Source organism: Musa acuminata, chromosome BXJ1-10 (assembly GCF_036884655.1).
Source record: "Musa acuminata AAA Group cultivar baxijiao chromosome BXJ1-10, Cavendish_Baxijiao_AAA, whole genome shotgun sequence".
Lineage (NCBI taxonomy): Eukaryota > Viridiplantae > Streptophyta > Magnoliopsida > Zingiberales > Musaceae > Musa > Musa acuminata.
Window position 1 is genome coordinate 26098317 of NC_088336.1, and position 24180 is coordinate 26122496.

Below are 24180 nucleotides of genomic sequence, written 5' to 3' on the forward strand. Positions count from 1 at the left end.
TAAACTGAAAATAATAGTTAATATTATTATTTATTGTCGCAACTAAAATTCTATTTATTTTCTATTTTCTTGTAATTTTCACTTCTTCTAAACATAGAACAGCCTTTGATCCCTGTTTTAAAATGTCTCTTCTCAAGAAAACTTACCGTTACGACCATACAATCACGAAACGGGCACAACATTTTTTTGTATTATTACCTTTTTTCCATTTCAGCTTAAATAATAATGCTTTCTGCCTCGTTATTGTCGTCGTAACTCAAATCGCCCAAAGCTCGGAAAGCATCGATGCCAGTCCACGACTCAGCTTACGAAACCCCAGCCGAGAGGCGCGGGGCACTGTTGTAGTTAAATGTGCCGGGCTCTGTGTCTTCCTGTCTATTCCAAATCCCCTTTGTTATTTCTCTACGGCTTCCTTCGAAAGCTTTGCGGTTTCCCACCGAGTCTTCCAGCTTGAGCGCCTCCCTCCAAGGAATCGAGAAAGTGACGAAGCGGCACCGGTCGTGGGAAGCGAGGATGTTCTATTCGCACTCTCTCCTCTCGAGAAATGGTCCCCTGGGCACCATATGGGTCGCTGCCCATTGCTTCAAGAAACTCAAGAGGGAGCAGATTGCCCACGCCGACATCTCCTCTTCAGTGGGTATTGACCGTCTCTGTTTAACCCCCCTCTTCGGTTCTTTTGTATGGCCTCAAAAAGATGTCCTTTCTTTCTTTTGTAGTTAGATTGGTTGCCATGTGTTAGCATTCATAGTGTCGTGGACGGAGGCGGTTCGATTCTTTTCACATGCTTGCGTCTTTTTTCTCCTTGTCTTCTGGTGTTGTCTCGAGGCAATGGCTTTAGAAAAGCCCTCTTTTGATATCTGGTTTTGGATAAGGGTTTTCATTTGGTCATCCTAAGTGTGTCGATCTTTATAGTTTGATGATATCAAACGAACTTGTTTAAGCAGTTGAACGAAGGTAGATACGCGAGAGAGGAAAACTTGAGGGGTTAATGCTGTTTTCTTTGACGTTGTGAAAACCTAGATGACGTTTGTAGATAAAAAGGTTTTGCATCAGCGGCAGAAAGTTAGGTTTGTTAATTCACCATTCCGTTACCCAATCTTTTTGGCTGATCACGTTTCCTAGGTTGACATCGCGCATCTGGTCTATTATGATGTGCCATTTGGCAGTTCTATGGCAGGATTGTATCCGTTTCCACCTGCTACTATTCCTTGCTATGAAATATCTTATGTTGAAGTTGTAATTCTTTGGCTAATCCTATCACCGCAGATGGTTTTTTTTTTTTTTGCTTTTTATCACACATAAGACAGGTGAAAACACAGATTGGAATTTGAAGTCATTGGAGTTCCTACTAGTATAATTTCCCTCCCTGTCTCTGTTATTGGAGTGCTGCGAATGTGGCAGACAGTTGAAGCAGCGTGAACCAGGAGTCCCTTGCTATGTATAGCAACGTGCATATGAATTGTTGGTCATGTTTCTTAGGTTGGCAACCGATGTATATAACATTTTGTTGTTGGTATTGTCAAACCCCTGGTTTATTTTGGTGTGTCATTTGGCAGTTGTATGACAGGTTTGTGTCTGTTTCCACCTGCTACCATTCCTTGCTCTGGTAGTCAGATAATCAGCAATGGACATACTCGTTGTTCTGTACCACATAATATATGTCGAGGCACATTAAATTTAGTTTGTAGGATTGAAATTTGAATTCACTGGAGTTTAGAACAGTTTCCTCGCGAACTCTGTTACTGAAGTGTTGAGAATACGGTAGACAGATTAAGCAGCATGAACCAGGATTGCCTTGGTATAATATGGCAATCGGTATGCATCAACTTGGATTCCCTGGGGCCTTTCTAAGGGTCTTTCTGTTGTTAGAATCCTCGGCCTTGGGCATATTGATCTTTGGTATCTTTCTGTTGTCAGAGTCCTTGGCCTTGTATCTGGCACCAATTTGTCACATTGAAACGAGATATTGTCATATCGCTTGATACATAAGTTATCTAAGTACAGATTCTAAAAGAATTTGCCTTGTAAATGCATATTTGACTTAATTGTTTATGCTAATTTGTCACTAAGCTTGGTAGAACTTCTTGTATAGTAACTTGAACATATTACGTGACTCCAGATGCTTAAGCTCCAGATCCAAGTAGTTGGTCCATCAAACCTTACATGTTTATAAACCCCATATCCCCATTCGAAGTGGGATGAATCGGGCTTCTCAAGCCTAATACAAGACTTGTGCATATCTGTGCTCTCAGAGTCCTCCATCCAAATTAACTAGTACTTGTTACAAAATAAATCTGCTGTGAATATCAAATCTCCTCCAAACAACAGATGTAAATAATGCTAGAGAAATTATGACATTTATTCAGTAGTATTATGTAACCATCAGAACTTCGTGGCTGATTTTCTTCCAATTCAAATTTTGAAATAACTAGGTTAATGCACAATTACTATGACGGATGGTTGAAAGCCATATGCAAAGCTTCACAACTTAGATGGCAGATGCTGATGTTGTCAACTGATTAATTAATGCCACTGACAAGGAAGGCTATGATTGAGGTTGAGATTGGGAAATTGATGCCACCAACAGAAGTAGGGGGTCTGATTGGGATAGATGAAACCTAAACATTTGGACAATTTGGTTCAGAAATGTTTATATTAGTTATAGTAACATGGTTCAGATATGTGCACTGGAGATAAAAATTTAAAAAAAAAAAAAAACTTTGTTCAGATTTGGATTCTATTTTTATGGTTTCTTATCCCATTCCTGAGATATGTTGTGTATGACTAGTTGCTAGTTTAAACATTGTGGTCATTGCATGTAAAACACACCTTTAGTTATTCGATGGTAGCGATAAGGTTGGCAACCCAATAGAAGGGCCCACAATTTTAATCTTTAATTGGTTTGTTTCAGTTGATTTAATTATGCTTTTCATTTAGCCCTTCTTATCATCTTCTGCAGATAAAATTGTGCCTGAAATCCAGATATCATATAGAGTCTTAGCCCAACTTCTGCTGGGTATTGTGAGGATATTCTCAAAGAAAGTTGACTATCTCTACCATGATTGCAACGTGGCTTTGATTTGCATAAGAAAATCATTGGCTCCTGTCAAACTCACTGAAACAAAGAGAGCAAATACCAGAACACAACACCACTTGATAGAAGCAGGACACAAACCAGACCATGATATAAGTTCATCAAAAGAACCAATCTTTGCAGAACCAGTGGAAACCATGCGTGCTCCATACCATCATATTACTATCAGTGTACCTGAAAGACTGGCACTTGATTCTTTTGATCTGGATGTTCCAGATGACAAGTAAGAACTTCAAACTCAGACTTCAGTACAACTTTGCTTACACATCTTTTACCCTCTAGTAAAACAAATATGAATTTCCATCCAGTGACACAGCCAATACCAGTCCTCATGAACAGTTTACACTTCAAGGTATTACTTCTGCACTTGCTTTTATTTGTTTTTTACATTAAAATATTTTGTTAGAAACTTAAATTGTCAGTCTATTGGGGATTAAAATGTAATTGCTTCCCGTTGTCTGATTTCATTGTAGACAATAACTTCACTGTTGTTTCAAATACCTGCCTTCTAACAGGTCAATGCCTGGATGATAACAATGACCTTTCTTGTCTGAATGAGGTATTTCTGTACAAATTTTATAATTAAATCTTTGAATTTTGGCCTTTTTTTACTTCTTGATATCAGCACTACTTTTGTGATAGATGGAGCCTTTCTATTTCCTGTCTTTTAATTCTAAATACCAGCAAGAGTTGCAGTGTACATGGAGTTTTCTGTTTTCATGTTGCTTGTAATCTTGAATTACGTATTTTCTGCAGTGCAATCACAGGGAATCAGTCATGTGCGATGAAATTAATTCTTCATGCTTTACACCTGTTAATGAGTATGTATAGTTAGTGATCAAAGTCATCTTGTCAAGTACAAGTTGCTTACATTATAATGCCAAATAATTTTTTCTAACAGTGTTCTTCCATCCCATATGATGGACATTAACCTTGAGTTCGATGAAGAGTGCAACTTTAGCTGTGGAAACGCAGAAAAGGAGAATCTTCAAGGAGATGTCAGATTTCATGGATGGCTAGAGGAGAAAAAATCATTGGATCCCATCATGCCTGATGGAGAATCAGAAGATCGGCTTCATCCTGTAAAAACGATGAAGACTACAGATTCTGATATTGCAGATGCTGTTAGGAATCTACCGAATCCAGCAGATCCTTTGGTGTCACAGGAGGCATTTTCATCAAATTATAAAAATTTGTCAGCCTATACAAATAAAAGTGCAATGGTTACACATCCTAAAACCCATAATGAAGATCTGTCCCCATGTGATCTAGGTTGGTGCTTTTAGACAGAGGCATTTATCTAAGTTGCATTTGCAGAATGATTATGATGAACCTATTTTACTCGTTGTGTCAAACCATGTTATTGCTTAATTTTGATCGCCTGTTGTCTTTCTGTTCAGGTGTTCCTTCTCCTAAATTTACCGTCCGGACTCCAGCTAAAAGAGAACATCATCGTATACTGAAGAAGAGAAAGAATTTCTTTGATGAAACAATAGTGCTATCCAATGAGTATGTACTGTCATAATCCATAGATATGTTTGTAATATTTGAGTTATTAAAGTAAAATTCTTGCTAGAAGTTTTTTCCTTTTTCCTTATTTATAATGATATCTTTAAACCTAAATCTGCTAACGGGAATGTAGACCATTAATAGCTGTGAAGTCTAAATTGCAAACAGTATTCTTATCTTCAAAAAGGTTATATAGATTTTAAAGTGTAGCTACTAGATTTCATTATGGTATTTTCTAATTACATATTTCTCGCTCGCATAGCACGTCTCAGCTAACTTCAACTCCCTCTATCCAGATTTGATTTTATCGGTTGAGATGTGGAAGAATAATGAAGTGTTTGTTCAAACTAGAACTGTCACAAACAAGTCAGTTGTATATTGTTAGTCAGTTTTTGAGACTTTACAAGGAGCCTCCTTAGCTTATCCAATTGTGGTTGAAGTCCTCCACTGGAGCATTCAAGTTATAAGAAAAATAGCTTCATGGGAAAGTGGTTGAAAGGGAATACAGAAGTCCATACGTCAAGTTCAAACATTCCTGGTAACTGATAAGGAGGATAGTGAGTCAAGTAATTGAGAGTGGTTGTGAGTCTGAATGCAATGGTTGACAAACAGTGTCATGTAAGAATATAGTTGTTGATAGTTCTATCTACAGATAAATTAATGGTCATTTCATCATGGAATAAATGGCTTCATAACCAACCTTGTCTTATGATTGAAATGAGTGTCCTTCAACCAAATTTTAATGATGCAATATCACATTTACTTTGAATTGTGATTCCTCCAAGTTCTAATCAACCTTGATTACATCATGCAATTATAATGTGAGGTTGTTTTGCCTTTTGGTATTCGGTGCTCCTAACCTCTACTTATCTTCCCTAGCATTGTTGTTCATGAGCTCCTCATCCTTAAAGATATTGGATCGTTGCAACATGAGATATGTATCTTGTACATCATAATATTAGGAAGAGGTGAATTGTGTGGCCATGCCTACGGTGCTGGATAGAGCAGATAGTGGCATGGTATTAGATAATGACACATGGAGCGATGCTGGTCCACTGTGGTATGTCTGTTACCTGAGGAAATGATTTGGGCTGGCACATGCAGGTTCTTGCTGACATGCGTCAGGATGAGACTGATAGAGTTTAATCAATCACATTGTTGAATAGACATAATATTGCTAAGCAAATGGTAAGCTAAAGTCTGGTTTTACCTTGTTCATCATGTATATAATATATGGGGCCTGGAAAGAGGCTTAGTTTACTGAACTGATTATGTGGAAATTTGAACATGTATTGCTTTGTTTTCAGCTCATGTGCTTGGATCTTCAGGTATTTACTCATATTTGTTTTGATGGTTTTGTATTTATCATAAATACTCACAGGTCTCTAAGGAAGGGAATACATGATGCTAGTAGTTTAATTTTCAAAAGGAGAAAAGTACCTCACACGCTTCTGGATGCCTGGAAGTCTTACAGAATCCCTAATCTGCAGCAGAACATTTTGGAACCTGTGATTACTTGTGAGGCATCAAATATCTTTATGCAAGTTTTTCACTTGTGTGGACTAGGACAAATTGTAACTTTGCTGTGCATTATTGTTCCATGTCCTTGCAGGTATGGCCTCAGAGCTCAAGGCTCTCTTTCAAAGCAGTTCCTCTTTTTATTCACCAATACATAGGTCCGCAAATCACCGCTTAGAATCACAGGATGTGGATCACCAAACATCCAGCAAATCCACTAAAGTTGAACATTCCTACAACAAACCTGATATTGAAGTTTCACCTCCTAAGAGTCATGCTGATGTGCCTAGAACTGATACACTTGGTGAAATGGAGGTAAATTTATCTCTGGGTTTATCAGGCACTGGGTTGGATCTTATGGGTCAGGTAACAGAGCTCTTTGGTCTTTCTTTAGGTTGAACCATAATCTGTTTCTTTTACAGAGTCAGTCATACTGCAGTTGTACAGAATATCTTGATATGTTCTCTTTTGCAGGATCTTGAGTCTCAGGAAAAGGGTACTATTGGCCAAGGTAGTGCCATTAGGACAGCAAAAGGAAGTTTACATTCAATCTTTTGTTTCCTATATACTGGTTTCCACTATTCTTATGTTGTAAGAGCAGTAGATTAAATTTGCATGGCATATTCTTATGAACCTACATTTATTGCAGATAATGGATGGTCACTAAGAAGCAGGTACATTATAGAGAGATTATTTGTCTTCACTTTTCACTTAGTTTTTCTTCTGAATTGACATTTCTTTGGACATCTTCCAATGAAGGGGTGTGGCGCAGTATCTTTCTAGCAAACTTTTGCATCCTAAAGGTGAACAACGAGAAGAGAGTCTGAGTTTACAGCAAATTTTACTATGGAGCAAAAGATCTGACTCTGCTAGATTTTTTTATGAAATTCTGGTAGGTTTCTCAAACGTCGTATATGAGGTCACATTTTTTGGTTTGCAAAGTCATTATGCATTTAACTTAATTTGGTCAAGAGCGATGACAATGAAAGTACTTCAAAGCTTTGAATTAGTTCTCATTGTTGTTTGGTACCTCTGTTGTTTTGTACTCGGTGAATTTCTGAATAGGAATATAGCAACTGACAATCACGATTTTAGATCACAATACAGATCATGTATTGCCATGATCTGGAACAGAAAAAGCATCTTGATCTGAGTTGCAGGTCTCAGATCGCAATTCCTAGGCTACGTATAATCTGGATTGCATATATAGAGTGATCAAGACACACATGTCCGTGGGCATGCATTAGCCATGATAGAAAAAATGACATCGATACAGAATGCTGCTTGAAAACGTGGCTTTATCGTTCTGCAGATCTTGAAGGGATGTCAAAGCATAGATGTCAATCAGGACTCTCCATACGGTGATATAATTATATTGCCAACCCCAAAACTGGAAGCAGATCTTAGAAGCTGACAAGTTCAACTTAGTCGCAGATCTTAGAAGCTGACAAGTTCAACTTAGTCGCAAAGCGAACTTATCAGAGGCGGATGGATGTTATGTTCCATTCCCATTTTTGTGCAACTTGCTAGCCCAGTGGTTTCTTGTAAATATCAGTGTAATCATACAAAATATCAACATAACAACTTGCTAGCCCAGTGGTTTCTTGTAAATATCAGTGTAATCAACTTAGTCGCAAAGCGAACTTATCAGAGGCGGATGGATGTTATGTTCCATTCCCATTTTTGTGCAACTTGCTAGCCCAGTGGTTTCTTGTAAATATCAGTGTAATCATACAAAATAACCTTTTCAACTTGCTAGCCCAGTGGGTTCTTGTAAATATCAGTGTAATCATACAATAAAACCTTAACACTGGTTTAATAGTTTCAGTTGTTGCATCACAAGTGTTACGCTCCCGATCTCGAGTTTGTTCATCATCGGAGTTCTGCTCCATTTCCATTTTATTGGTGATAGAATGCGAGTGATTGTGGTTTATCTCCTAATGGCTCTTTTTGCTGTTCAAAAATGATATTTGATATTACCAGGCCGAAGTATGCAGCTACTAAGAGTTCGTGTTTGCTTTGTAAGTGCTATGTGGACCGAGAAAATTTATGTTTGAATAGTTTAAAGATCTATTTTTCCATCTCAAAAAATCATCACAAGAGTATCAAGCAAAAGGTCTACCTCGTCAGCTTTACTTAAGGAAGAGAACCTATGGATTCTTCAGCAAGAAGCCAAATGAATAGAACATGTCAAACAATATATTTTCCTGGCTAGAACAGAAGCTAAAATTTATAGATGCAATACACCCTTAGCGAGGAAATTTTTGTTAAGATGGTTTCTATACATAAATAAGAATATAACATTTTTTGTTTTTGCTACAAACCCTAATGTGTTGATCCCCACAATAATATCATGCCACGACATAAGTTAGTTTAGAGTAAAATATAACCATGAAACCTACCATCATCCATTTCATTTGAAGGCAATTGATTAAAGGTCAACGACTAATTTCTTCTCAAGTTTCGTGAACTCGTTGAAATATGCCTTGAAATGCTCGTAAGAGTGTTTGGCATCGTCAACAGCACACATTTCTCTAATGCTATGCATCGACAACTGAGGCGCACCAACATCGACAGTCCGAATTCCGACACCGCTTGCGAGTATGGGACCAATGGTTGAACCACATGGCATGTCGTTCCGAACCACAAAATCCTGCAAATTGTCAAATAGTATTAGTACAAAGAAAATATAATGCATCAAATACATGTCGTGCTTGTGTCGGCACAGAACAATAATACTGGGTCAGTTAAGGAGGCAACTCACCTGAAAGGGTAAGTTATGCATTTCTGCAATTTCTCGGAATATGAACGCAGTAACAGCATTGGTGGCATAACGCTGATTGGCATTGTGTTTAATAACAAGACCACCATGTAGTTTCGGTTGATGATTTTCCTCGTGCTTGTCCTGCAAGCATGCGAAAAGAAGCCGATAGTGGTGCTTACATTAAATTGTTCCACTTAAAACTGCTGCCAATAACTTGACGACGGACCCAAACCGTGTTGAGACTAGTGGCAGAAGTATAAAGAAACCAATATCTTACACGTTTTTCCTGCCTGAAGGCTATTCAGGCTCTACAGCAGCAAAGATTGTTTAGGTAATTTAATTCATTTTCTCCACAAGACAGCCAGTAAAGCCAAAAGAAAGACCAGACATACCATAAAATTAGGATGTAAAGCATGTGCCATGTCTGCTGAAACAAGAAAACTCCTTTGGATTGCCTTCTCAAGAAACTGAAAGAAACATGGATAAATCAAAACAATTGTCCAGTTTAATCAATTTAAAGATGCCCAAAGTCTGAAGCCTTAACAATAATCAATTAGCACACTGTCCAAGGAAGACAAGTTTCTCATTTTTGGTAATGCTAAAATAAATAGAACATATATAACCAAGATGCAGATAAGCCAAATCTGGAAAGCAAAGAAAAAGAAGCTTTATATAGAAAAACATAGTAAAATCAAAAGTAATAGTACCCTGGGATCTGAAGAATCAAAAGACTTTGTTATCCTTGACAGAGCATCCAACATGACAGGAGATCCAGCTCCCTGAGCTGAATTTGATCCAACCTCCTCATGATCAAATAATGCCACCATCCTGACACCAGATTCTTCATCAAGCAAACTTCCAACAGAGATGGAGTCTATTAATGCCTGAAATTGAACTTAGATATATAAGTTACACTGTAGCTAATCTGCTTGCTTTGCAAATATGAAACAAGAAGATAAACTCAGAATTTAAAATAATAATAATAATAATGTCAAATGCAATACCACTATTGACTTAAGCACTATATTCCTAGCTAGCTAATCAGTGGATTGACATATTATCCGATGAATATATGGTAACTCTCATTTGGAGATCATAAAGACGAAATATTCCTCAACAGCCACAAATGCTGTAATGTCCTTGCATAAGCACTTTTAACAGAATAAAATCATTACTCAAACTTTTTATAACATCAAATCCAATGTAAAAATGGATTTTAGGATAAATGTCTTCAGAATTATATAGTATTCTTGTGAAAGTATCAACAGCCCATAAAGGTAGCTGAATATCCGACTTCAAGGGTAATTAGCATGATACAAGGCCAAAGATATTTTTAAGACAGTAAAACTTAAAATTGTTAGTTAAAAGCAGAATGATTAAGTTATTACTTAAAATACAGTATGGGCCTTGACTACATGGTTTCTTACAGTTTTAGTATCAATCAGTTATGGACATACGAGGCATAATCAAGTTCTGTGATCCATCACAACTAAACCCTGAAATTGTTTAAAGAGTAAAAACTAATTTGACTTATCCAAACAGCTATCATGTTATACTTTGTAAGGTATGAAGCACCATGTAAACAAACAGATAAGAAAAGACAACTCACCTTTAGTGCACAAAATGACATGCAAAGGTTATCAACCCTTCCCGAGAAGATAAATTCCTTCATTGCACCACCTATGACACTTGGTTGAGTATCGCAGACTTGCAGCTCAAAGTCACAAATTTCATCTGGATGGCAATGAGCCTGGTCAGCAATAAGCTGTATAGAAACACCAACCAATGTGTCAACTCCCACCAAGCATTCAACTATTGCATGCATCAGTACTTTTCAGACAATCCAACATAGGTTATAAAAAGATATATTGTTAGAGAATTCTTTTACCTGCAGTAGCACTGGATGATGTATTTTGTTATCAACATTTGCTTGTGCATTTGACTTACAGGGACCATTTTGATCTACAAGCTTCTGAATCTCACCCTACACATATTTCATTTAAAAAGAAAAGGACTTGTCATGGAAGTCAAAGTAGTACAACAGCTTGAATATTATTTCCACAATATTTAAAATCTTTAAAACATAGAAGCATAGTCGAAAAGACATTTGGATATGGCAGTTTAAATCTTGAAAATAAAATTGTAGTACATTTCCAATCATTCCTTGAACCAAAGAAAACAATTTAATCAATGGGAACTAAGGTTACCCTCAGGTTCACTTTTGTTTGGAAGATAACCAGAATTTTAGTCACTTTGAAATAGCCTCAGTAAGGGTGTGCACATTGACCCTCTATTGGTGGGAGCCTTGTCCACTGGATTCGCCGCTTTGGTTTTGAGAGAGATGATATTCTTCGTTATCAATCAAGCAACGGGTATAAAATGAAACAAAACCAAGAGATAAAATGAAATAAAAGTTTTATAAGCATGCTAATCTTCTAGGTTAATGGCAGATTAAAATGCTAAAGAATCTCACTGAGTATCTATAGAAAACAAAGGGTCAACCATAAAATTTTTTAAACCAAAAGTGCAAGCCATCTTGAAGCCAAAATTTCTTCAAGATTAATGTTGTGTCATGAATGTGCTCATTAGAAAAAGTTCGTTCTTTGTTATATTCATTTCACTGATTCTGTTACCAATTTATTTGAACCATTACTAAAAGATGCATCTGTTCCACAACTTTAAATTTTAAAAACAATTCTATATGCTTTAATGGGGATTGATATCTTTAAACTACAAAAATGAATCAATTGGAGATATGTGTATTCTTTTATGCGTCTATGCACTTACTTTTTAACTGTTCGTAGAAAATGTTGTTGATATGCCTTCTCATGAATCATAAGTTGATCATATAAACAATTGTATATTTCATTGACTAACATGCATCAATTGACAAATTATTTACCTAACTAATGTTCAAATTGATAATGACAATAATCATCTGGAGCTAAAGAAAAAAAATCTTGGAATCTTGCTTATAAGCCCCTCGTTTCCAATTTCTGATAACTATGTGCATCAGGGATTGCTCATGGCAAGCATGAAGCAAGCACATATGGTAGGAGACCAGCACTCAAATGTGGACATGTGCTAGTCTCCATGCCCTTATGGATTTGTGAGCATGCGACAACATAGCTTGCGACAGGACATGATACTACTTAGGTACAGGAACCACAGTAACAGGTAAATTCAGTGTACACATTAAAGAATAAAGAGTACACATGAAAGAGTTTAGGCATATCTCAAGTGATATTTACATTCAACATAACAGAAGATGTAGCTGATAGATATGGCTGAGAAGCTCAAAAGGCAAAAAAACTCGCTAATGCTACTGTTTATCTATAAAAGGGAAAATCAAAGAGGATATTAACATAGGACAGAAGCAAAATGAAAAAGATGAAGAAAACAGAGAAGACTGATAATATCAGAAAATATCAGAAAATTGGCAAACAATAGAAACTAAAAGGTTTGTCTCTTTTAGACATTAGAATGTTTTGAACGGTGTTACAAACTTACAATGACAGATCAAAAACAGATTACTGCACTAATGGTAAGTTGGAGTTTGAGTCAGCTGAGGATGAGATGTGAAAATTATGTTTGACAATTTGAACAAGACTGGAACAGATGATCAAATGGAATTGTAAGAATTGGTGAGAACAAAGGAGCTGACCCTAGATTTGAACTTGTTTAATTTAAATATTATAGCAAATGGATAGGCACATGAAGAAAAACAAGTTCAAGGCTACAAAAAGTTAATTTAATCAGGTTAAATCACCTTCACTGATGTTGCTAACACAGGAATGAGGTGACTATGTGTGTTGAACTTGAAGGCTTCTGTAACACTCCTGTTCACAAAGATATAACAAAAATGCAAGATATTAAATTATTAACTTCAACAAGTATAACATGACTGATATATTTCATTTCCTAAACAAGTCATATAACTTCTAATCTAACAACTAATGCTCGAAAAGGAACACAAGAAACCACTGTGTCATTAAATAGTTGTCATACAAGTCTGAACTTGCAGGTACTCACACAAGGTGAAGGTTGTCAACTACTAGAAACCAATGTAAAACTTTAAATGATCATAATGTCCAATTCAACCCTATGATCATCAAAAGCCATTAAGAAAGACATAAATATAAAATTAACATCTAATGCTCCATATTCCTTAACTACTGATACTAACCTATCTAGGTGAATAGCCAGTGTAGGAATCCGAAGGATGGGCTCCTCAATCCTGACAAGGCAGTGTGAGTAGGATACTGAATCATCCTTCACTTCTTTCTTTATCACTCTTCCAGCAAGGGTTAAGTCACGATCAAACCAGGTATGCCAAAGTCCTCCACCATATGTCTGGACACCAACTTCAAGATATCCTCCTTTTGTTACCTAAACAGGTATGGCAGACAAGGTCAACTACATTCAGGAACATCTAGTTCCCTCTCTCATTTTTTATTTTTATTATTATTTCTCATCACATTAGCAACTAATCATAATGTTCCATCATCTCTATAAGCATAAACACACTTGAATATAAAATGAACTTATGGATCCATTTTTTAACTATAAATATCAACATTTTCTGGTATAATTAGCTAAATAGTTAAAAGCAATATATATGGATTCACAAAAAATTTTGAACAAATTATTTTCAGTCAAATTATAAAAAGTTAAAACATGCAAAACCCAATATATACCAGTAGCAGTATAAAATCTGATTGAAACAAAAGAAGAAAATTTTAACAATCAGATATAAACAATGAAATTGAGTTGAATGCGCTTACCTTGGAGACAGGCTTCACTTTGAGGCATGGGCTGTCAGTATGTGCTCCAATGATGTGAAATCCATTCCCGGCAACATATCTATTATTCGCAATGCAAATATACAACCAATAACATCTCGTAGCATAAAAACATGAACCAAAAAAAAAAAATTCAATTCTGCAAGTTAATTCTAGCAAGGAAGTCGAAAAGGAATGTATTAACCGAAACCCTACTTCTTTCCGATGGCAAAGGTGACGACAGTGGAATGGTTCCTCGTGAAGAAATACTTCCCCCCCGGTTCCAACACCCAATCTTCTCTCTCCGACAGATGCACGAACCCAGCTTGCTTCAAACGCTTCTTCGCCTCATCTACAAAAAGAATCTTCCCCAATCAAAAAAGAACATGCATTCTGAAGAAACGATCGTGAGAGAGAGAGAAAGATTCGAGGGTACATGCCGGATGAAGAACCAAAGAGGTGAATCTTCGTTGATCAAAGCGAGAGTTGGGAGATTACGTTGGATTAATTACCGACGGCGTGGAAGTTGGTGGGCGAAGCGTTGAGGAAATCGACGAGATCGAGAGCGATCGGATCCACAGTCGCCATGACTTCTCCTTGAGATGATTTCGACCGATACTTGGGGGCCTTTATGGCACGAAAGTGTCGCCGTTACGATTTCGCCTGGAATCGTTTGGGCGGTATACCGGTATGTACTGTTATCACATCATCTCATAACGATACAACTGAATACAAATAATATATGTAATTGAGCTTTCAAATAATATATTTGGTATTATATATACACACACACATATATATATATATATATATATATATATATACACACACACACATATATATATATATATATATATATAACTCGAAATAAAAAATACATCCATGTGGAGATGAGGTGTTGGGCACTTTGCCATTACACCATCTAATTAAGACAAACTTCAATCATCAACCAGGAAATTCTATATCTTGTTTGATCCCAGTTTAAGAGATTAGGAAGTCATCCGCTCGATAGTAAAATTAAAATCCATCACTATGCACCCCAAAGAACAAAGATTGCATATAACTTTGCTAACCGTTACAGCCACATGAACTCATCTCTTTTGATTGATTCAAAGCCATAAAGAAGCACAGTGAGGACAAAATTTACAAAAGAATATCGCATCATCCTGAAGGACACAGGAAAAGAGCAGCAGCATACAACCAGACTAGCAGGAGAAAGGTGGAAGCATGCCACGAACCTCTGATTCCTCATTCCTCTCCCATTGATGCCAAGGGCATTGTCTTTACAACATCGCATTGCATCGCATTCTCAAGAATAAATGAAGATTGGGAGCACATGTGCTGTCACTCCCAGTATCTAAAAACCCCTCTTCTAGATAAAGAATATCAAGATCGTGCTTATGCTATAATACTTCAGGAAGAGAATCTAATGAGTAGACAACTGATCGAAGGCATTTGAAACTCTTACATCACTGTGCAGTTGCACTTCGACTCCAACTTCGGGGGCTTCGTGCTGTCAATCGTGTGTGGAACTTCAGTTTTGTGACTTGCAAACTCTGAGTTCTTGACATTGTTCCCGAGACCCACAGATGGCATCCTGCCAGCAATTTCCAGCTTCTTTAGTTTAACCTTTTGTGAAATCTGAATACGTTTGTTGGACGTTTTTTGCAAATTCTTCTGATTGGAAACAGAACTTCCAAGATATGTAACTCTTCGATGAGAAGACTCATATGTAGCCAACTCCTTTTCCATCCCAATTGTTGCAGCCTTGTAGGCCATATCATGGGCAATATAACTGCAGAAGAGTATAGTATCTGTTGCTTCTTCCTTGGAGCTTCTATCAGCATGATTGGTTCTTCCGTGAGAGTCAAGTGTCAGCAACACAAGACAAATGATGATCTTACACATTTATCTCGGATACTAGACTAAGCATACATAGCAAAGAACATTAAAGATAGCCAACCATCAAATGTAGATACATATCTCCTAGGTAAAGTCTCTAAATATTGGATGCTAAGTTCTTGATCATGCTAAAGTCGTAAATTGTTGGAAGAATGTTTAAGAACCTAATGAACCAATACATCCTATAATTTTCTAGATACATAGTAGCTACTAGTGCTTATTAGCAAGTGACAAGTAGCGCATCCAGCACTTAGATCTGCATCTTCCTCTCTCAACTTCCTGTTGAAATGAAACCAGATCTATGCAAATCTAGTATAATTCTACTTCATTTTAAGCCAAATCCAATTGGATCCAATGAAGATTCACGTGGAATTGGCCAAGATCCACTCCAACCAGAGGCCTAGTAGATCCAAACTGATGAAGATTTATAAAGATCTAGGCCTCGAATCCCCACCAAAATATATGAGGATTCAGCCTCAATCCGCACAAGTGTAGATAAGATCTACTTGGTCCAAGTTACATTCACAGAGATTCAACCTATATTTTTGTAAATCTATCGATCTGACCTAGATCTGTGTATATATAGACTAGATCCATGAAATCTGGCCTAAATCTGCTTAGATCTTATGAAGATCTGTGTTGGATTCACAATGATTTGACCTAGACCTGCATAGGTCTAATCTAGATATTAATCGTATTTTCAAAATCAAGTATAAATTCTATGATCAGTTAGTAATTATTTATTGCAAAATGATACTGAAGTATCAGTCCAATATGGTAGTATGTTTGTCACTTGACCCACCGCTTTCATTGGCAGTGCATCAATTATGACTATATTGGTTAATGTGGAAGAATAACCAAACTAAAGCAGTGGATTTCCAACAGCTAAATTCATAAAGTTGCCCTAAGTCAGGTAAACTTTCAGGGTAGAATTGGTTGTCCAGAAAGCCATAGGACTGCAGCGGAAAGCCCAAGGGGAAGACCTCGAGAAACGAGCATCTGATTCGCCCATCAATGATGAGTATGAAGGTCAAGTGGATGATATTAATGAGGCTATTAAGGTTGCAGCTGGTATTTGTATCACTGGAGCACCAGGATATGAAAAGGATGCCATGAGACAACTAAAATAGGTCAATTGTTCATCCCTATATAAGCATAACAAATGGCAGTGACAGTGGTAGTAGCATTGGACCATCTCAGTCAGTCAGTCCGACCCTTTAAGGAGTAGCAGCGGTGCTTGGAATTTGGGTAGGAGAATTCTGGAATGAGACAGTCCAATGGCACTCATGAGCTAGGTAAAAGTGGCTATATGCAGCGGCTCCTGACATGGTCAATCTTGATCCCTCGGTAGTCTCCTCCTCAGTGTGTAAAACAAATAAGGATTAATGACACTTACATAAAAGTAAAGAAAAGAAACAATATCGAGGATGGACTTTGGCTCAAGGAAGGTGATGTGCTGGACAACCATAGCAGTATGTTTTCGAGAGCTACTTGCCCATCTTCTTTGGCTGCTGTGGAAATCCAGAAACGATGCCAAATTTAATGGTGGAAGACAGGACTTTTATGTGATTCTGTTGAAAGCTGTCAGTCTTGCATTAGACCATCAGGAACCTCCTGTATCTGAGGGACAACATGGGCAAAATTCCTTTTGTGCAATAGAGACAACTGGAGCTATTTTGGCACAAATTAAACTCTGATGGGACAGGTAGTGTAGTATGCAGGTTGGGGGTTTAGGCAACATTTTGGAGAAATGATAATGGGGGTGTGGATTTTGCAGGTTGTAAACACACCATGGATAGATCCAGCATTTACAATGAATCTGTGGCAGTTCGGGAAGACCTTATCACAGCAAAGCAATGGGGGGAGGGGGGTATTTATGTGGAGATGGATGCGGATGCACTTCTGCACATTTTGAACTGCAATATTGAAGCTCCTTGGCCAATTGCCATTGTAATTTCTGATATTTATGGCTTATTGGTGGCTTTTGCTGAGTGTATAGTGACTTGTATCTGTAAGGAGGGACTTGCTCTGTGCACTGGCTGGCAAATTTTGCAAGGGTTAGTCAGTGTGATGGTTTTGATCTGCTCTGATAGGAGAGAGGATGGTTGTATTCGGTTTAGCTAGTAATCTAGTTTTATTTGCTTTTGGAAATAAAAAAGAGATTGTGAAAATTCTAGGTCGGATCAAGTCATTTAAAGAAGCTGTTGGACCTATACATAGTGATCCTCATATGAATCAGGATGATCCTTTTGGTGATATTAATCCACTCAAAAAGTTTGCCACTCCACTTATAATCATATTTTTATAATCCCTGCATTATGTGTTCATTCACCGGTCTATTTTTTGTCATATATGCACCAAGTAGATGATAACATCATCTTTCATCTATTATTGACTTCAAATTTTGTGATAATAAAGTTTTTATTGATAAAAATAAGTTTACTCCACCATGCTACCCTCACCAGATCAGTCTTATCAGATTATCCAGTCCAGGTGCCTTCACCTAAGTAGCTTTTTCCAAGACTCCAACTAGTCACATGCCTGATTCAGTACCATATATTTAAGATCTAATAAATGTCCAAGAGCCTAATACCTTGAATATGAATATAATGCCACTTACATTTGACCATAATCCTTGACCATCTCACCCATCAAATCATCAATTCATCATCTCAATCAAGTAGCACCAACTTACCATACGTGCCTAATAACTCAACCAGGTGTTCTGACATCATAAAATTTAGGTGTTCAGAAAGAGAATCGGGCTTTTTATTTGATTTAGACTCTGTATGCTTCGATTGATTTTCAGTTTGGGCAGACAATCCACAACTATATTTTGTATGTTGCAACTATAAACTGGCTTGCATGACTTACTACCACAGTGACCTTGTAATATTAAGTTACAGCTACATGAGAAATGAGCAAAGTATATAAACAATACAAGCAACACTTCTGCAAAGAGAATCAATTATCTAAGGTCAACAAATGCGAAGGAATTATCTAGAGAGAATATGGGGAAGCAAAAACATCGCTATCCACAATATATGCAATCTGACAGGAAAGCTCTTTAACAGGCGAATACAATAATTAATCATCGAGTAAACATCAGATAACAGTCAAATCAAGTTTGCAGCTTAGTGAAATTAAATATTATCCCATATTCCAGCATAAGATAGAAAAAATTGAACTTGTACAAAAAGCTGCATGCAACTTGACAAGAATAGTTAATCATAAAATGCAACATAACAAGTTAAGCTAAATACCGCTAGAAGGAACCTCGGCAGTCTTTGATTCTAATTCGGAAAGCAAGACATCCTTATGTGATATGGAAAGGCAAGATTCTTGAAAATCCTCCACAGAGTCTTGTGTTTGAACAGGTGCATGATCAATTTGAGCATTCTGGAATGTGAGTGTATCAATTTGCTGGTCTGAGATCACAATAGATGAGCTGTGTTGCAACACCATTAACATCATCTTGACAGCCAGTATCACTCAGCACGCAATTATCTTCAATGAAAGATGAGTCTGAGATAGCAATTAGTGCCTCCAATTCTGTGCCCTCAGAATTGTCGAACATGTCACTTGGACTGGCAGTTGGCTGTAATTTTAGAGGTTCAAACTAACCACTAGATTCTGGAGCATTTACTTCGCTTGATACAAGTATTTCCTGTTCAGAAATGATTTTTTGAGATTCATATTTACTACTAGATTCAGAAACACTCAACTCATCTGGTTTGCATACTTCAAGTTCAGAAAGGTTTTGCTCTTTTTTATCGCTCACCGATGGAAATAATCCACTGTCTGAAGAAAAATCAGTTACTACTTGTTCACTGCTTTGTTTATGTTGGCTAGGCCTGAGTTCACTTATACTATCAGACAGTACAGGGATTCCCAATTGGGTTAGCACATTATGGTCCAATGTGCCATTTTCATCATCCAGAATTGCAACTCAAAATTTTCCAGGTTCTTCTGAACCAATTAATCTATATGTGGCTGAACATTCTTGCAAATATCAGTGGCCATGATTTTTTTTCCCACACTTCGAGCAAATACTCATTTTTTTCAGCAGAATCAATCTCAGCGAATTCGGCAGCATACAAAAGACCTCGACAAGCAACTGCCGTATTTACTGCATCACCATCATCGACTGTAGAACACTCCAACTTGGGCTTGGAGTCAACTTCATTGACTGTACTCCCATCAAAGATCTCACCACCACTTAGAAGATTAGCAGAACAAGTGTCATGACCAGTATCTTCACATATCCCATCCAACTTATCAAAACAAAACATTTCCTCCTGGAATTCAGATTTCTTTTTCTCCCATTCACCAGCCAGATCACTCTGATCATGGTCATCATCCTCCAAATCAGGAGTAACATTGGCACCATGCTGGGAGCTTGCATTGCTGCTAGTTGTAAGTGAAGAATTCCTAGAGAACATACGTCGAAGGATGCTGTTTGTATTTCCAACATAAAATGTAGAGGCAGGGACACTTGATAACAATGGCCTGAACATGCTTTGAGGAGTTTTCCGGTGATCCTACAGATAATTATGCATTAGCACAACGCTTGTTGCTTTCACATTTATATATGCACAATGGTAACAGCATTCCATCCAAGCGTTACCATATTTGCAATAGCTTGACAAGCATTACATTTATAGCATGGTCTTCTAACAATTTATAAGACCAGAAAAGCATTAGAATAATTTGCTAAAAATAAATTACATCTAGAAAATTTTCTTAGATAATAACTTGCTAAAAATTATATTAAAAATGCACCTTTTTATAATTTGCCAAAAAATTTATTCAAAGATAGAACCCATGAGATTTAGGATTTGATCACAAAAGTCATGACATCTCCCTCTTTATGATGTTATCCAAATTCCGCTAAAGATTAGGAGCTACTCCCCATCTGCCCCTTCTCCCTAACCAGGAAAAAGGAAAAAGTTGACGTGAACAAATTTGAAGATCTGGAATGCATGTATCAGCATGCAGTTTGTTGTTAGAGCACTTCACTTAGACTATCTTTTGATCAATCTAGTATGGCTAACTACGACAATCGACGAAAACAATTTTTTGTTGAAGGGTTAAACAACGAAGAGCTAGGATTTTAAAAGCCAAAGTTCAATCTGTGAAAAAAATGTTCGGTATCAGACGATGCCCTACAAAGGAAAACATGTATCAAAAACCTAAACAAAGAGCCAGCATATTGAGAACAATCTTTTCAGAAGTATTTTGAGAAACTAGAACTAATTTCAATAGCTCGCAGCTATTACCATGAATAGACTGCATATGTCAGTGCTAAAAGACTAACAGAACAGGCAATAAGTATAGTGGAAAGCACACATCAAGTAAAGCCACCTTTCTAGTAATTATAAAGCACCAGTGGTTATCAATTATCATGACCTACTACTCAAAGAATCTCCTCTAGTACCTTTGCCAATGCAAACCACCACAAGTGTCCTGTTGTAGGAGTGCCAGACAGGTTTGCAAAAAAAAGGCTTATTTTCTCAACAGAAAGATAAGAATATAGCGAGTCCTCATGCAGGATACTTTTACTTCATCAGCAGCAGGAATGCAGGATAACCATGAGCGAAGCAAAAGTCTTCAATAACTACAATCTGACACAGTAAAGTTTAGAAGAATGGTACATTCCAAGGGCAACAGGAATCCTCCAAACAGAAAGTAAATACATGAGGATTATCCATGCAAATAATGTAGAGGGGCAGGACAATAACTGCAAAACATAATAAAGATTATCTGAACAGCAGAAAAAAGAAACTGATGGCAAATTACGATCTTTCTAAGAGCAGAATCAATAGATCTTTTAGGTGCGGAACTTGCAGATGTGACTCGGGAAATGTTCTTGGAGAATCGCATAGCTCTAGTGTTTGCAAAATCTCTATATTTTCTTGTAGCAGCAGTGGTAGAAACTCCTACACATGCATGTGATTCAACATCATCTTCGAAGGAAGATGCTGCAGAGGGTTTACTAATAGAGCTAAAACAGTCTCCTTCACTATTATGCGGTAATCAGGCACTCCTCGAAGATGGAGATATTGACTGTCTTCCAAATTTTGGCCCAAAACCTCTTCCATTTACAGATGCTGGAGACAAACCCCGCACACGTGATGCCGACCGATCCGTCAGAGAAGTTTGAACCTTTGGTGGTACATCTGTGGAGAAACCGGGCAGATTTGATTGCTATCCATGTAATTTTGGTGAGGCAGAACTGCCACGATTTGTCTTTACAGGGGATGTTCCCCTTCTACCAGTGAATGCCTGCCCACTGGAACCGGTGCTCATCCTCCGTAATATGGGAGTCAAGGACCTTTGAGCAAGTGATGAAGACTTCGTTAGAGGAGCGGAAGATCTTCGTGAGGGTGTTGTTGATCGAAGAACAGGAGGCGGGCTAGAACAATAAGCTGAAGATGGCGTAATTCTTGAATAAGATACACTATAACCTGATCGAGGAGATGGACTTGCGCTGCTTCGTTTCGTCCTCAGAGTCTTTTCACATTGTCACCACAAAAAAGTATCAAAGACGGTGCTAGTGAAAGAGGAGAAAAATGTAACAAAATTACTAGTTTCTCATACAAGATTATACCATGGATGTTCTCGAAATTGAAATGGGTTGAGTTCTTGTCCTGCCTCTGTACACATTAGCAGGTTGAGGCTCATCGTCATCCAATAAAGGAAACAGGGGAGTATCAGGAGGAGTCAACAGCCTGCTTGGTGACAAGCAATTAACCAGTCATGACTTTGCATGGCTAAACTACTAACAGCAGGTGGCAAGGTGTTACAAAAATGCAGATTAGCACTTCACATATATGCCTCATAGTGGCACAAAACAAAAAGGTAAAATGCAAAGACTCTTAGGAACTTACCAGTCATAATCATTTTTCTCACCAACTGCATTGAGGAGATCTTTGCACTCTCCTCCGGTTGGTACAGTGACCCCAATCTTGAAATCCGAAAAATATCTCAATTGTGCTGATGACATGGAAAAGAAACGGTTGATAGATCAGTACTATGAGTATTAACAATAATGCAAATGCAACAAAAAAAGGGAAAAAGTCAAGGATGGAGAGGAGATATTCATTACATATAGATTCATCAAAATCATCACAGGCATGTAGCAAAAAGTTGTCCCTCTCATGGTTCTGCATCTCACTGAACAAAGCTAGATCATCGTCCTTGACCTTGAGAGGAATTCTACCCTCAAAACTGTGGCCCCTCTTTGGGAATTTTCCACCCTGGGCTCTCTCGCAGGAGAGCGCCTTGGCGAGGGCGAAGAAGGCATCTTTCAGTCTTCCTGTCCTCCACCTACGGACAAGCTTGCTTCCAGCTCCTCGTACATTAATGATGGCTTCCAAATGTCAAAAGAACAAGAAGATGGCATACATAGTCTGCCCGACAAAACTTGCAAATAACAACGTCCAAAATATTTTTCGTCGAGGTAAAGAAGCAGATCGAAACAGTTAGCAGATTCAGCTGTGATGTTAACTGTTCTGTACCATTTAACACATGACAACACGTAGCAATAAAGTAGCATTTTTATGAGAATGATCAGAGAGCAAAGAGGCAAAAGATCAAAAAGGAAGTTAGCACACTTGAAGTCGCCGCAGTTCTGATCGAAGCCTATACAAACTTATGCTACAAATAGACATTCTCGGTAAAAGTAGAAGCGTTTCCCAAAGAATCCGTTCGAACTCAGCACAAAGACACAACAAAATCAATAAATTCACGAAAGCGAATGCCCGTATAAAGGCTCATTCAAGCTACAGAACCCCCTCACGAAAAGCTCCACGTACCGCCACTTTCTTACCTCCCGAGACTCCGACTGCCTCCGATCTCTTCCCCGCTCCGCACTCCTCCAGCTAGGATTGCTCCACCGCCAGCAAGGCCACGCGCGAAAGCCGGCTCCCTTCCCGATCACGGCCTCCGTCGGGCGCGAACTCGAGGCACAAACGAGCCGCATTCGGCGGATCCAATCGCGGAGGGGAAGGGCCCAGTTTCCCCACGATTGGAAGGCCGTGGGAGCCGGAGGAGAGGTGGAATTGGAGAGATTTGGAGCGGATTCGAAGGGGATGAACGGGGGAAGAAGCGAGCTCACCGATCTCATTAGGTTTTTCTCCTCCTTCGATCCTTCTTTCTCTGGATTTTTGTTTCTTTCTCGGCTCCGTAACCGTGTTTCCTCCGACGCTTTCGCTCCGTTCACAGCCGCTGCTGCTCACTCACTCCTCTGTATTGTTGTTATTACTATAATTATTACTATTATCATCATCATTATTATGATTATGACTATTATATTTTAGACCGGACGGATTAAAATTACTGTAACGTTATCGCTGGGATTAATAATAACTTATAATGATTTCAATGTAGAGAATAATAATGAAATCATGTTGACTTGTATGATTCATGTGCAACGGTTGTTGATTGGTGTCACTTCAATTAAATGGTGTTGTCAACTCACCTCGTAGTCCTGCATGGACACATTGAAGCCATGCGTTATAGCATAATTTATCCGGCCCTACATTTCGAAGGCAAAGCATATCGAGTGTCCTACCCTAACGTCGTCCTTCGAATAATGCGCTCGTCAGCTA

At 38.0% G+C, this 24180-nt stretch overlaps 2 protein-coding genes and 1 pseudogene across 3 annotated transcripts; 1 reads left to right on the plus strand and 2 right to left on the minus strand.

The window, feature by feature from the left end:
* The first annotated feature begins 368 nt into the window (after positions 1–368).
* LOC135595785 (sister chromatid cohesion 1 protein 3-like) lies at positions 369–7879 on the plus strand. Of its 2 annotated transcripts, XM_065087175.1 has the most exons (13): positions 370–637; positions 2960–3317; positions 3403–3446; positions 3610–3653; positions 3851–3915; positions 3996–4366; positions 4495–4603; positions 5985–6121; positions 6216–6487; positions 6596–6632; positions 6771–6795; positions 6881–7013; positions 7434–7879. In XM_065087175.1, exons 1-13 carry the CDS (start codon positions 514–516, stop codon positions 7533–7535), a joined length of 1821 nt encoding a protein of 606 aa, XP_064943247.1. In that variant the 5' UTR covers positions 370–513; the 3' UTR covers positions 7536–7879. The 2 variants fall into 2 exon arrangements, with proteins under 2 accessions (XP_064943246.1, XP_064943247.1); XM_065087174.1 differs by lacking the exon at positions 7434–7879 and having other exon boundaries at positions 369–637; positions 6881–7422.
* Positions 7880–8311: 432 nt separating this feature from the next.
* On the minus strand, positions 8312–14273 carry LOC103968438 (probable aspartyl aminopeptidase). Its single transcript, XM_009381661.3, has 11 exons — positions 14179–14273; positions 13883–14018; positions 13670–13748; positions 13072–13274; positions 12655–12724; positions 10774–10869; positions 10495–10650; positions 9593–9769; positions 9278–9352; positions 8886–9026; positions 8312–8774 (listed from the first exon to the last, which is right to left on the minus strand). Exons 1-11 carry the CDS (start codon positions 14252–14254, stop codon positions 8553–8555), a joined length of 1431 nt encoding a protein of 476 aa, XP_009379936.1. The 5' UTR covers positions 14255–14273; the 3' UTR covers positions 8312–8552.
* A 468-nt stretch (positions 14274–14741) lies between these two features.
* LOC135595786 (uncharacterized) lies at positions 14742–23802 on the minus strand (annotated as a pseudogene).
* Between the last annotated feature and the right edge of the window lie 378 nt (positions 23803–24180).